Raw genomic sequence first — 15,990 nt, 5'->3', positions numbered from 1 at the left:
ATACAAGTCCACAAATAATGTTGCTTTCAGTGATGAGACATGATTCACCTGACCACATCTATGTAGTTCCTGTAGCAGCATTGCTAGACTAGTCTAGCCCACAAACTTACATAGCTCTACTAGACTAAACCAGAAGCAGAATGTTACCAAAAAGTGGGAGAGACATTTTCTGACCTACTGCTTATCGAACAAATGTCACACACGCATTCCCTCAACACTCACTCATTGTCATGTCATTTGAAGAACTCAAGCTTTTTTTAAGGTAGAGAAAATTATTAATTTCATTATGGTGATAGACAAATTATATTCAATATTGGTTTTCAAATATAGTAAATTACAGTAGAGGTGGTGTTGTTGTTATGTTCAGTTTCAGTGTTGGTTTTTTAACATACTTGGTGGAACTAGTTTAGAGAATAAGAGACTAATCCACTGAGCACAGACATCAATTCAACGTTGAACCAACATCATTGAAATGACATGAAAACAATGTTGATTGAACCAGTGTGCTCAGTGGGAATGCTCTTTTGTTACACATCATCTCACAATTACATTTTTTTTAAATCCAAAGTTATTTAAAATGCTTCATTCTTATCATTTATTGTTTTGTATTTTTGATCTTCTAAAATCAGGTTCTCTTAGTGGGCATAGCCATGGATGAGTCAGACAAATTGAAACAGGTAAGGTCACTTGGAAATAAAAAAATAAAAATACTTTTCTTATTCTTGTTCTATCAGGTCAAGATCTCATCAAACCGATTTTAACCATAGGGGTATGACCATGGAGTTGATGGTGTGTCTAGCTTTTGGCAGGTTCACTATCCAACGTAAAATTAGCATAGGTTGTTTTTCAAATGGAAAGTGAACTAAAAAGTTACTTCGATATGTCCATAATAAAAAATTATTAGACATAATTAGAGAGAATAAACTATGCTCCAAGTTCACTTTTTGAATGTGGAGTTAGGTCTTAATAACTATGATAAAAGTACAATCATACTTTGATAAACTTCCTGCCTGCATCAGACAACCAGGTGAAGAGAAAACAAAAATAGCAGCCACACCTTTTTACCTGACCTGCCGTCTCCGAGAGTAGCTCGGCACAAGGCGTTTTGAGGCGTCACTCAGTCACTCAGTGATCTCTACACCTGGATGGTATATGTAGACAGTGTGATACAATACTTCATCTTCTCCTGGCATTGTGGATACCAAGGTAAGTTTGATAACTTGGCTCAAAGGAGGAACTATTTATTATAATTGAAGTAATGACAACGTTTCGACTGGTTATGTATAACTGTTACTCTAAATAAGAGCATTGTGAGTAATCATAAAAATCATACGGAATCTTGTACTATTTCTTATGTTAATTTGTCATTTTATTTGAGTATTCTTTGATTAATGATGACTTTGCCATATTATGATATAGTTTAATAAGTGACCAGAGATATTTTTGTGACAAGGCTAAGGAATAGGAAGTTAATGAGGCATGAGTCCTAGTTAATGATTGGTAGAATTTTAGACTATGATATGAGTTTTATGTGATAACATGGTTGTATGGTTTGGTCTTGTCCAAGACATTGTTTGAGACATTGCTGAACATGCACTTGGCGTATTCACAGGGTAGCACAAGTATACTTTGTTCCAAAAGAGGGGCGATATTATAAAATACTTGTAAAAAAGAAAAACTGGACAATACACTTCGGGAACATTGCAGACGGATCACACATAGTAACTCCCAATAAAGCACTCAAGAGCAAATCTAGAAATATACAAAAGTACATTAACTTAAGCCTTATTCTAAAATGGATTAAATAAATGTTTTCCTCATCAATCTACACACAATACCTCATGCCATCTCACAATACTCCCATGCCTCAGCTGGTTTGACTGGTTTCTGTGCCTCAGCAGAAGCGATCGTCCCGCTCCTGTTCCTCAGGATCGACCAGCAAGAGCCGTGCGTTAGGGAGGGGGTACTGACACATCTACTCCTGCTCCTCTTCTCTGGCGCTCGTTGTCGTCCGGTTTACACATTATTACACACACCTGTCACCATCATTACGCACACCTGCGCCTCAAATCAAATCAAATGTTATTTGTCACATACACATGGTTAGCAGATGTTAATGCAAGTGTAGTGAAATGCTTGTGCTTCTAGTTCCGACCATGCAGTAATATCTAACAAGTAATCTAACAATTTCACAACAACTACCTTATACTCACAGAAGTGTAAAGGAATGAATAAGAATATGTACATAAAAATATATGGATGAGCGATGGCCGAACAACATAGGCAAGGTGCAGTAGATGGTATAGCGTACAGTATAGACATATGAGATGAGTAATGTAGGGTATGTAAACATTATATAAAGTGGCATTGTTTAAAGTGGCAAGTGATACATTTATTACATCCAATTTTTCATTATTAAAGTGGCTAGAGATGAGTCCGTATGTTGGCAGCCACTCAATGTTAGGGATGGCTGTTTAACAGTCTGATGGCCTTGAGATAGAAGCTGTTTTTCAGTCTCTCGGTCCCAGCTTTGATGCACCTGTACTGACCTCACCTTCTGGATGATAGCGGGGTGAACAGGCAGTGGCTCGGGTGGTTGTTGTCCTTGATGATCTTTTTGGCCTTCGGGTGACATCGGGTGGTGTAGGTGTCCTGGAGGGCAGGGAGTTTGCCCCCGGTGATGCGTTGTGCAGACCTCACTACCCTCTGGAGAGCCTTACGGTTGTGGGCGGAGCAGTTGCCGTACCAGGTGGTGATACAGCCCGACAGGATGCTCTCGATTGTGCATCTGTAAAAGTTTGTGAGTGTTTTTGGTGACAAGCCGAATTTCTTCAGCCTCCTGAAGTTGAAGAGGCGCTGCTGTGCCTTCTTCACCACGCTGTTTGTGTGGGTGGACCATTTCAGTTTGTCCGTGATGTGTACGCCGAGGAACTTAAAACTTCTCCACTACTGTCTCCACTACTGTCTGGTCGACGTGGATAGGGGACTGCTCCCTCTGCTGTTTCCTGAAGTCCACGATCATCTCCTTTGTTTTGTTGACATTGTGTGTGAGGTTATTTTCCTGACACCACACTCCAAGGGCCCTCACCTCCTCCCTGTAGGCCGTGTCGTCGTTGTTGGTAATTAAGCCTACCACTGTAGTGTCGTCTGCAAACTTGATGATTGAGTTGGAGGCGTGCATTGCCACGCAGTCATGGGTGAACAGGGAGTACATGAGAGGGCTGAGAGCGCACCCTTGTGGGGCCCCAGTGTTGAGGATCAGCGGGGTGAGGATGTTGTTTCCTACCCTCACCACCTAGGAGCGGCCCGTCAGGAAGTCCAGGACCCAGTTGCACAGGGCGGGGTCGAGACCCAGGGTCTCAAGCTTAATGACGAGTTTGGAGGGTACTATGGTGTTAAATGCTGAGCTGTAGTCGATGAACAGCATTCTTACATAGGTATTCCTCTTGTCCAGATGGGTTAGGGCAGTGTGCAGTGTGACTGCGATTGCGTCGTCTGTGGACCTATCTGGGAGGTAAGCAAATTGGAGTGAGTCTAGGGTGTCAGGTAGGGTGGAGGCGATATGGTCCTTGACTAGTCTCTCAAAGCACTTCATGATGACGGGAAGTGAGTGCTACGGGGCGATAGTCATTTAGCTCAGTTACCTTAGCTTTCTTGGGAACAGGAACAATGGTGGCCCTCTTGAAGCACGTTGGAACAGCAGACTGGGATAAGGATTGATTGATGTCCGTAAACACACCAGCCAGCTGGTCTGCGCATGCTCTGAAGACGCGGCTAGGGATGTCGTCTGGGCCGTCAGCCTTGCGAGGGATAACACATTTAAATGTTTTCCTCAAGTTGGCTGCAGTGAAAGAGAGCCCGCAGGTTTTGGTAGCGAGCCGTGTCGGTGGCACTGTATTGTCCTCAAAGCGAGCAAAGAAGTTGTTTAGTTTGTCTGGGAGCAAGACATCGTGGTCCGCGACGGGGCTGGTTTTCTTTTTGTAGTCCGTGATTGACTGTAGACCCTGCCACATACCTCTCGTGTCTAAGCCGTTGAATTGTGACTCTACTTTGTCTCTATACTGACGCTTAGCTTGTTTGATTGCCTTGCGGAGGGAATCGCTACACTATTTGTATTTGGTCATGTTTCCGGTCGCCTTGCCCTGATTGAAAGCAGTGGTTCGCGCTTTCAGTTTTGCGCAAATGCTGGCATCAATCTACGGTTTCTGGTTGGGGAAGTTTAAATAGTCGCTGTGGGTACAACATCACCGACGCATTTGCTAATAAACTCGCTCACCGAATCAGCGTATTCATCAATGTTATTGTCCTATGTATTCGGAACATATCCCAGTCCACGTGATCGAAGCAATCTTGAAGCGTGGAATCCGATTGGTCGGACCAGCGTTGAACAGACCTGAGCACGGGCATTTCCTGTTTTAGTTTCTGTCTATAGGCTGGGAGCAACAAAATGGAGTCGTGGTCAGATTTTCTGAAAGGAGGGCAGGGGAGGGCTTTGTATGCGTCGCGGAAGTTAGAATGACAATGATCCAGGGTTTTGCCAGCCCGGGTCGCGCATTCGATATGCTGATAAAATATAGGGAGCCTTGTTTTCAGATTAGCCTTGTTAAAATCCCCAGTTACAATAAATGCAGCCTTAGGATATATGGTTTCCAGTTTACATAGAGTCCAATGAAGTTCTTTCAGTGCCGTTGATGTGTCTGCTTGGGGGATATACACAACTGTGATTATAATCGAAGAGAATTCTCTTGGTAGATAAGGCGGTCTGCATTTGATTGTAAGAAATTCTAGGACAGGTGAACAAAAGGACTTGAGTTCCGGTATGTTGTTATGATCACACCATGTATCATTAATCATAAGGCATGAGACTCGCCTGGACTCCATCACCTTCCTGATTACCTCCCCTATATCGGTCACTCCCTTTGGTGCTTTCCTCAGGTGTTATTGACACCGTTTCATGTCTGTACGCTTTTCGTGTTTCTTGTTTTGTACTACGGACTATTTATTATTACCTTTGCACTCCCTGTACTTGCTTTCCAACTCCCAGTGTACACATTACACTACAACTTCATTGGAGTTCACCGGTGGTAAAGTCAATTGATTGAACATGATTTGGAAAGGTACACATCTGTCTATATAATGTCCCACAGTTGACAGTGCATGTCAGAGCAAAAACCAAGCCATGAGGTCGGAGGAATTGTCCGTAGAGCTCAGAGACAGGATTGTGTCAAGGCACAGATCTGGGCAAGGGTACCAAAACATTTCTGAAGCATTGAAGGTCCCCAAAAACACAGTGGCCTCCATCATTCTTAAATTGAAAATGTTTGGAACCACCAAGACTTTTCCTGGAGCTGGCCGCCCGGTCAGTTTGACCAGGCGGCCAGCTCCAGGAGGACAACCATCTCTGCAGCACTCCACCAATCAGGCCTTTCTGGTAGAGTGGCCAGATGAAAGCCACTCCTCAGTAAAATGTACATGACAACCCACTTGGAGTTTGCCTAAAGGCACCGAAGGACTCTCAGACCATGAGAAACAAGATTCTATGGTCTGATGAAAACAAGATTGAACTCTTAGGCTGAATGTCAAGTGTCACGTCTGGTGGCAGCATCATGCTGTGGAGATGTTTTTTCAGAGGCAGGGACTGGGAGACTAGTCAGGATTTGGGGAAAGATGAACAGAGCAAAGTACAGAGAGATCCTGGATGAAAACCTGCTCCAGAGCACTCAGGAGGACAACAACCCAAAGCACACAGCCAAGACAATGCAGGAGTGGCTTCGGGACAAGTCTCTGAATGTCCTTGAGTGGCCCAGCCAGAGCCCGGACTTGAATCCGATCGAACATCTCTGGAGAGACCTGAAAATAGCTGTGCAGCAACGTTCCCCATCCAACCTGACAGAGCTTGAAAGGATCTTCAGAGAAGAATGGGAGCAACTCCCCAAATACAGGTGTGCCAAGCTTGTAGCGTCATGCCCAAGACTCTACGCTGTCATCGCTGCCAAAGGTGCTTAAAAAAAGTACTGATTAAAGGGTACTTACGTAAATATGATATTTCAGTTGTTGTTTTTTTTTTATAAATTAGCAACAATTTATAAAAAGCTGTTTTTGCTTTGTCATTATGGGATATTGTGTGTAGATTGATAAAAAAAATGTTTGAATTTTAGAATAAGGCTGTAATGTAACAAAATGTGGAAAAAGTCAAGGGGTCTGAATACTTTCCGAAGGCACTGTGTATGGAGACTGTTTTGTTCCAAGAATAAGGGGTTAAAACCATGAAAAAAAAATACATTTACGATCTTTCTTATATACTTCAGAACACTTCCTTTGGGTTTTTTCGGGACTCTCTCTTCCACTTAGTGAATCTGTTATTCAACACGTTTGTATGGGCTAATAGCAGTAAGACAATTTTTTAAATATATATTTTTATATATTTTTTTATACTTCAAGAGGTCTTCTAAATCAAATTCTAAATTATATAGCTAAATGATCCTTGGTATGACCTTCTTAAAACAATTCCATATAGCGTAGTAGATTAGAGTCAGGTGTGTGTCAGCTAGTGCTGGGGCAAAATTGTGCCACCAATCATCAGGCCCCTGAGGACTGCAGTTGTCCATCCCTGGTGTACACTGTGTTTGCTGTACATACTGTATACATCGTCATACAAGATAATCAGACTGTCCTCATGAATGCTGAACTTATCAACAGCACTGAACGACACCTGATGTTAGCCTTAGTTTCACTAGTGATGCATTTTACATTCTTTGTTCCCTGGTGTATTGTCATATAAGATAGTTAATGTGCTTGCTGAAATTAATTCATATGTCACCAGCTCTAGCGCTTAACGCTAGAAAAGCCTGGCCTCCTTGGACCCCCTTTGGCCATCCTTTGAAAGTCAACATTATAACAGTCTAATGAATACATTTAATATATCCTATCATTTAATTGTGTTTATGAAGGTCTTAGATAACATTAGAATATGACAGAAAATGTATATGAAAAGGACACAATAGCATTTTCATTTGTTTATGTAACAATATGTGCAATTGAAAAAAAAACACAATTCAAGTGTTAAAATCAATTAAATAAACACTGTCACAAAGATAATTAATTTGTTAAAGACAGGTCTTAATGAGCATCATGAATTTAAGAAAATGCATTTCAAAAGAACAGAATGGCATATTTTCTATTTAAATATATTACTGTTCTTTGAGTGTTGAGTTCACGTGGGGAGTGGATGGATGGGATCACTGTAATTCAGAGTTGTTGGGTTAAATGCAGAAGACACATTTCAGTTGAGTCATTCCGTTGTAGGTATCCCCCTTTCCCATTAAGTTATATCTTCAAAAAAAGAAGATATAAAAAAAAAGTTATATCTTCAAATATATAGTAGCTCAAGGGGTCATTTTTTTTAGTTGTGTGGCAAGGATAAGTGATTTGGAATTTCATAATCTGCTCTTTCTGACACTATATAGACATCAAAACGTCTTACCAGCTTGTGATTTGTAGGACAATTTGAAAAAGTAACTTTTTGGCACACCGTTTACCTGCCTCTGTGTCAATTCCAAGCTGCAACTGTTCATTGGATTCTTCATATACAATTTAACAATTGATAATATTCTCACCCATCAGTCTATTGTCAATTTAATCTTGTCTTTAGGCTAACTCTATTATTATATGTGGGAAATTAGTTTCGATATAGATAGTTTAGTGTGAGGACAGACGCTGGGAGACGAGAAGCAAGTACAGGGAGTGAAGATTTAACCTTTCTGGCGCAGGCGTTCCGCTAGCGACCCACCTCGACAACATCCGGTGAAATTGCAGAGCGCCAAATTCAAATTACAGAAACAGAAATATTTAACATTCATGGAAATACATCATACATCAAAATAAAGCTTAACTTCTTGTTAATCCAGCCGCTGTGTCAGATTTCAAAAAGGCTTTACGGCGAAAGCACACCATGCGATTATCTGAGGACAGCGCCCCGCATACAAAAGCATGAAAAACATTTTTCAACCAGGCAGGTGCGCCACGAAAGTCAGAAATAGCGATATAATAAATGCCTTACCTTTGAAGATCATCTTCTGTTGGCACTTCAAAAGGTCCTAGCTACATCACAAATGGTCCTTTTTCGATAAAGTCCTTCTTTATATCCCCAAATACTCAGTTTAGCTGGCTCGCTTCATTCAATAATCCACTGGTTTCCTTCCTTCAAAATGCATACACAATGAATCCCAAAAGTTACCAATAAACTTCTCCAAACAAGTCAAACAACGTTTATAATCAAACCTCAAGTACCCTAATACGTAAATAAACAATAAAATTTAAGACGAAGAATCGTTATTGACTTTACCGGAGATAAACAACAAAGAATAGCTCTCATCCACGCACATGGAAACAATACAGCCAAAATGGGAGCCACTTAGAAAAACTACAAATTCTAGTTCATTTTTCCAAAAACAAGCCTGAAACTCTTTCTAAAGACTGTTGACATCTAGTGGAAGCCCTAGGAACTGCAATCTGGGAGGATTTAGCCTCCTAATAAACATGACAGCCACTGGAAACAGTGGAAGGCTGAATTTGTTTTGGGGGGGAATGATTTGTCCTCGGGGTTTCGCCTGCCATATCAGTTCTGTTATACTCACAGACATTATTTTAACAGTTTTAGAAACTTTAGAGTGTTTTCTATCCAAATCTGCCCAAAGAGGTTTTTAATAGATAAACGGACATGAAAAAAACCCAAGAACAGCGTCTGGACGGGGAACAAAACAACATTAATGCAGACACAGGAAAGAAACTGAGAAAGTGACAGATATAGGGGAGGCAATCAGTAAGGTAATAGAGTCACATTAAGATTCTAATATAATAATAGAAATTCTAAAAATACATTCAATCAATCTTTCTATATAACTACTTTTTCAGCTACAACCAGTCACTACCATTATTATAGTGTATTTCACATCCATAAATACTTTTCTAGTTGTTGTTGATATTCTAGAGTGGTTTTGATTGGTCTCTTTTCTCTTTCAAAGGGTCAAGGTATGTCCACTCCGGCTTCCCAGGGGGTTCTACGGCCTGTTCTGATTGGCTGTTTTTTTATGGCGTGCTTCATGGGAATATTCTTAATTTACTACAAACCCCAGATCAAGTTCCTTTCATGCCCTACTGACCAGGCATCCCACGAGTGGAAGGCTGGTTGTTCTCCTTGCCCTCAAGTAAGTATGGCAGGGAACCACACAGGGCAAAAAACACACCATGCCCAGACAGTCATTCAGGCTGATGATGACGGAGACACAGACACTATCATTTTGATCTGGATGTGGCCATTTGGTCAGGCCTTTGACATAGACTCTTGTGCCTACTTCAACATCAAAGGCTGTCACCTAACCGTGGATAAAAACCTTTACAGCAAGGCGCACGGTGTCATCTTCCACCATAGAGACATCCATGGAGACCTGAAGAACATGCCTCAAGAACAACGTCCATGGTTCCAGAAATGGGTGTGGTGGAATGCAGAATCACCGGCTAACACAAACAGGATCCCTGGTGTTGACCACTTGTTCAATTTGACTGCGAGTTATCGACTGGATTCTGATATCAAGATTCCATATGGGTCGCTTGTCGAGGTAACGAGTGAAGATAAAATCTTTGAGCTGCCCAAGAAGGACAAATTAGTATGCTGGGTAGTGAGCAACTGGAACCCAAACTACAAGAGGGTACAGGTGTTCAACGAGCTCAATAGACATGTCAAAGTAGAGGCCTATGGGAGACATTTTAGTAGATACCTAGAAAATGAAGACTACTCAAAGACGCTGTCGAGCTGTAAATTCTACCTGGCGTTTGAAAACTCCATCTACAAAGACTATGCTACAGAGAAGCTGTTCAACGCTATGAAGTTGGGAGCAGTGCCCGTTGTTCTAGGTCCATCCAGGGACAACTACGAGCAATTTATCCCAAGGGACTCTTTCATCCATGTGGATGACTTCTCCTCTACAGAGGAGCTGGCAAAGAAGCTTCTCTTTCTCGACCAGAATAATGAAGAATACATGAGGTACTTCAACTGGCGGGAGAACTTTAAAGTCCAGGGATGGTGGTTTGGACTTGAGCACGCCTGTCGCTCATGTGATTACATTCAAAGAAATAAAGGATACAAAACTTTTCATAATCTAAATCAATGGTTTTGGGGCTAATTGACCCATTTGTAGTGGTCAACAATGTGGCTGCGTGAAGAGTATTGTATGCTGGACAAGCATCCTAGAAATCAGAGAGTGCACGTAGGGACATGTCAAAATGCTACATTTTAGCACGATAAGTCTTTATTCGTATAAAAAAAATCTGTTATTGAATTCTCCATGTGGTTTACATTAAAGGGCACTTCATTTAATATAACAGGGTTTTACAATCCAATACTGGTGCACAATTTCTACTTCAAATATTGAAGGGATGGACAAGACACTCTTTCTTGAAACAAAACAACCCTTTAGAATATTAGGAGCCCTAGTAGCTGTTGAACATGCAACAGCCACTTTTCCTGGGGTGCACACACACCATACAATACACGACAGAGAAAGGAGGGGGGAACGTGTAATATGACTTGTTACCTAATAATGTAAAATGTTACCCACATTAACATCACGTAATGTAAAATGTTACCCACATTAACATCACGTAATGTAAAATGTTACCCACATTAACATCATGTAATGTAAAATGTTAACCATATTAACATCACGTAATGTAAAATGTTACCCACATTAACATCACGTAATGTAAAATGTTACCCACATTAACATCACGTAATGTAAAATGTTACCCACATTAACATCACGTAATGTAAAATGTTACCCACATTACCATCACGTAACGTAAAATGTTACCCACATTAACATCACGTAATGTAAAATGTTACCCACATTAACATCACGTAATGTAAAATGTTACCCACATTACCATCACGTAACGTAAAATGTTACCCACATTAACATCACGTAATGTAAAATGTTGCCCACATTAACATCATGTAATGTTTTTTTAAATGTAACCTTCATTTAACTAGGCAAGTCAGTTAACCTGTTGGGGCTAGGGGGCAGTATTGATAAATTTTGAAAAAAATATGTGCCCATTTTTAACTGCCTCCTACACCAACTCAGAAGCTAGGATATGCATATTATTAACACATTCGGATAGAAAACACTCTGAATTTTCTAAAACAGTTTGAATGGTGTCTGTAAGTATAACAAAACTCATATTGCAGGCAAAAACCTGTGAAAAATAGATTAAAAAAAATGTGAATTTTGTGACTGTACTATTTAGTGTCATTGTTTTATAGATACCATAGTGAGAAAGGATTCATTTCGCAACTCCTACGGCTTCCACTAGATGTCAACGATCTTTATAAAGTTGTTTGAAGCGTCTATGATAAACAGAGAGCAAATTAGAATGCAAGGAAGTTGACATGTCGTCACTTCATTTTTTTGCGCCTGCGCATAAATCTGAGAAGCGTGAGTTTGTCATAATTGTTTATCTAGACATAGGATAGGTTGTGTGAAAATATTACTGATGTTTAACGTTAAAAATGGACCAAAAGATTAATGCTAAACAACGTTTGACATGTTTGAACGAACGTAAATAGATTATTTACTAGTTTTTTTTAGCTTTTCGGCGTGATTTTACACCCCCCCACCACGTTTTGTGGGAGCATAATGAACGCTAACTACTTGGTGTTATTTGGACATAAATTATGAACTTTGTCAAAAGAAACCACATTTGTTCTGGACCTGCGATTCCTGGCAGTGCCTTCTGATGGAGATAATCAAAGGTAAGGGGATATTTACAATGTTATTATCGATATTAGATGATGCTAACTGTATAGCATAGCTTATTGTTCTTAGCATAGCACCCCGTTTATTGCAAAATGTGATTTCCCAGTAAAGTTATTTTGAGATCTGGCCATTCGGTAGCAATTACGAGATGATAATATATTATTCTTTGAATGACAATATTATAATTTACCAATGTTTTCGAATAGTAATTTTGTTATGTTCACCGGAAGCATTTCAGAGAAGAAAAAAATCTGAATTTCACGCTACTGTAAAATGCTGTTTTTGGATATAAATATGAACTTGATGGAACAAAAAATGCATGTATTGTATAACATAATGTCCTAGGAGTGTCATCTGATGGAGATTGACAAAGGTTAGTGCATAATTCTAGCTGGTTTCTGCTTTTGGTGACGCCTGACCTTGAATTGAAAATGGATGTTTGTACTTTTGTGGCTATGTACTGTCCTAACATAATCTAACTTTATGCTTTTGCCGTAAAGCCTCTTTGAAAATCGAACAATGTGGTTAGATTAAGGAGATGTTTATCTTTTAAATTGTGTAAAATAGTTGATTGTTTGAGAAATTGAAATTATTAGATTTTTGATGTTTTGAATTTCCAGCCTTGTTAGCAATCCCGACTCGGGGTTCATTGCTAACCTGTAGCCCCAACAGAACAAATTCTTATTTACAATAACGGCCTACCAGGGAACAGCAGGTTAACTGCCTTGTTCAGGGGCAGAATGACAGCTTTTTACCTTGTCAGCTCAGGGATTCAACCAGCAACCTTTCGGTTACTGGCCCAATGCTCTAACCACTAGGCTACCTGCCACCCCAATGTAAAATGTTACCCACATTAATGTCATGTAATGTAAAATGTTACCCACGTTAACATCACGTAATGTAAAATGTTACCCACGTTAACATCATGTAATGTAAAATATTACCCATATTAAGATCATGTAATGTAAAATGTTAACCATATTAACATCATGTAATGTAAAATATAACCCATATTAAGATCATGTAATGTACAAATGCTGTGCATTAACATCATACCGTTTTTTTTTTAGAGAGAGAATTGAAGTTGATGTGAGAATGCAATGAATTTTAAATATTGTTCAAGATTTTTGTGGATATTTACATTTTTATTAATGTTGACCACCTCACAGCAGCCACATAATTTACACCTGCTTGATCAGTTCAGAATATGCACTCCTTTACTCCACTGCCCAAACAGAGCAATCCCTTTGCATATATTTGTTTTTGCAATGTTACCTACCAGCACAAAACAAAAGGAAACCATACAACCTTACAGCACAGACAGAAAGATAAATTGGTTGTGTACTTACTGTGCCTTTGAGTATCCTTTGAAAGGGGGAAGGGAAAAGTACAGCTGTGAGGAATTTTCCACACTGACTCTCTCGACAGAGTGAAAAGAGTTGTAAGACCTTCAAGATACAGTGGGGGGAAAAAAGTATTTGATCCCCTGCTGATTTTGTACGTTTGCCCACTGACAAAGAAAGGATCAGTCTATAATTTTAATGGTAGGTTTATTTCAACAGTGAGTGACAGAATAACAACAAAAATATCCAGAAAAACGCATGTCAGAAATGTTATAAATTGATTTGCATTTTAATGAGGGAAATAAGTATTTGACCCCCTCTCAATCAGAAATATTTCTGGCTCCCAGGTGTCTTTTATACAGGTAACGAGCTGAGATTAGGAGCACACTCTTAAAGGGAGTGCTCCTAACCGCAGCTTGTTACCTGTAAAAAAAAGACACCTGTCCACAGAAGCAATCAATCAATCAGATTCCAAACTCTCCAACATGACCAAGACCAAAGAGCTCTCCAGGGACAAGATTGTAGACCTACACAAGGCTGGAATGGGCTACAAGACCATCGCCAAGCAGCTTGGTGAGAAGGTGACAACATTTGGTGCGATTATTCGCAAATGGAAGAAACACAAAAGAACTGTCAATATCTCTCGGCCTGGGGCTCCATGCAAGATCTCACCTCGTGGAGTTGCAATGATCATGAGAACGGTGAGGAATCAGCCCAGAACTACACGGGAGGATCTTGTCAATGATCTCAAGGCAGCTGGGACCATAGTCACCAAGAAAACAATTGGTAACACACTACGCCGTGAAGGACTGAAATCCTGCACCGCCCGCAAGGTCCCCCTGCTCAAGAATACATATACATGCCCGTCTGAAGTTTGCCAATGAACATCTGAATGACTCAGAGGACAACTGGTGAAAGTGTTGTGGTCAGATGAGACCAATATGGAGCTCTTTGACATCAACTCAACTCACCGTGTTTGGAGGAGGAGGAATGCTGCCTATGACCCCAAGAACACCATCTCTACCGTCAAACATGGAGGTGGAAACATTATGCTTTGGGGGTGTTTTTCTGCTAAGGGGACAGGACAACTTCACAGCATCATTTGACGGGGCCATGTACCGTCAAATCTTGGGTGAGAACCTCCTTCCCTCAGGCATTGAAAATGGGTCGTGGATGGGTATTCCAGCTTGACAATGACCCAAAACACACGGCCAAGGCAACAAAGGAGTGGCACATTAAGGTCAGGCCAGTCTCCAGACCTTAATCCCATAGAAAATCTGTGGAGGGAGCTGAAGGTTCGAGTTGCCAAATGTCAGCCTCGAAACCTTAATGACTTGGAGAAGATCTGCAAAGAGGAGTGGGACAAAATCCCTCCTGAGATGTGTGCAAACCTGGTGGCCAACTACAAGAAACGTCTGAGCTCTGTGATTGCCAACAAGGGTTTTGCCACCAAGTACTAAGTCATGTTTTAGAGAGGGGTCAAATACGTATTTCCCTCATTTAAATGCAAATCTTATTATAACATTTTTGACATGCGTTTTTCTGGATTTCTTTGTTGTTATACTGTCGCTCACTGTTGAAATAAACCTACTATTAAAATTATAGACTGATCATTTCTTTGTAAGTGGGCAAACATACAAAATCAGCAGGGGATCAAATACTTTTTTCCCCCACTGTATGTCATGTACTGAATACTGTCTGATTATTAAAAACTAAGGTCTGGAATGAATGTGCCTTGAGTATTGTAGAATGCTTGTAAAAACATGTACATTTTACTGAGTTACAGTGCATATAAGGAAATCAGTCAATTTGAAAAAAGGCCCTAATCTATGGATTTCATATGACTGGGAATACAGATACCTTAAAAAAAAAATGGTAGGGGCGTGGATCAGAAAACCAATCAGTATCTGGTGTGACCACTGGTGTGGCCTCATGCAGCACGACACATCGACTTCGCAAAGAGTTGATCAGGCTGTTGATTGTGGCCTGTGGAATGTTGTTCCACTCCTTCAATGGCTTTGCGAAGTTTCTGGATATTGGCGAGAACTGGAACACGTCGATCCAGAGCATCCCAAACATGCTCAATGGGTGACATGTCTGAGTATGTAGGTCATAGAAGTACTGAGACATATTCAGTTTCCAGGAATTGTGTACAGATCCTTGCAACATGATGCCTTGCATTGTCATGCTGAAACATGAGGTGATAACGGTGGATGAATGGCATGACAATGGGCCTCAGGATCTTGTCCCGGTATCTCTGTGCATTCAAATTGCCATTGATGAAATTCAACTGTGTTTGTTGTCTGTAGCTTATGTCTGCCCACAACATAACCTCACCGCCACCATGGGACACTCTGTTCACAACGTTGACATCAGCAAACTTTTTGGGATCTTTTATTTCAGCTCATGAAACATGTGACCAACACTTTACATGATGCATTTATATTTTTGTAACAAACAATTTAATCAATTTTAGAATAAGGCGGTAACGTTACATTTTTTTGGGAAAAGTCAAGGGGTCTGAATACTTTCAGAATGCACTGTAGATCATTATCCAGGTCAGACCACAGCTATAGGCTAAAGAATATCTAAAACTGGCTATGAGCCTTTTTTGTTCTGTGAGAAGAAATTGCAACACATCAGACCACAGACATATACTGAACGCAGACAGATAAATTCTGACAGGAAGCAGGGCCACAACCACAAGACGATGGAAACTCCACACAGGCTTCCTATAGGCTTGGCATTTGTTGTATAAAAGGCTGGCAGATTGATTAAATAATTATTCTTTGATAATGATATTGTATGTATTATTTTGAGAAGCTTTAGTTGAA

At 40.4% G+C, this 15,990-nt stretch overlaps 1 protein-coding gene across 1 annotated transcript; it reads left to right on the top strand.

Moving 5' to 3' along the window:
* The first annotated feature begins 1,052 nt into the window (after positions 1 to 1,052).
* On the top strand, positions 1,053 to 12,937 carry LOC106576450 (4-galactosyl-N-acetylglucosaminide 3-alpha-L-fucosyltransferase 9). The gene is made up of 2 exons (XM_045700012.2): positions 1,053 to 1,206; positions 9,024 to 12,937. The coding sequence occupies exon 2, from the start codon at positions 9,033 to 9,035 to the stop codon at positions 10,179 to 10,181; it is 1,149 nt and encodes a 382-aa protein (XP_045555968.2). The 5' UTR covers positions 1,053 to 1,206; positions 9,024 to 9,032; the 3' UTR covers positions 10,182 to 12,937.
* Positions 12,938 to 15,990: the final 3,053 nt, after the last annotated feature.

Source organism: Salmo salar, chromosome 17, assembly GCF_965601325.2.
Source record: "Salmo salar chromosome 17, fSalSal1, whole genome shotgun sequence".
NCBI classification, from domain to species: domain Eukaryota; kingdom Metazoa; phylum Chordata; class Actinopteri; order Salmoniformes; family Salmonidae; genus Salmo; species Salmo salar.
The sequence above is the reverse complement of the archived record's forward strand: the minus strand, read 5'-3'. Positions and strand labels throughout refer to the sequence as shown.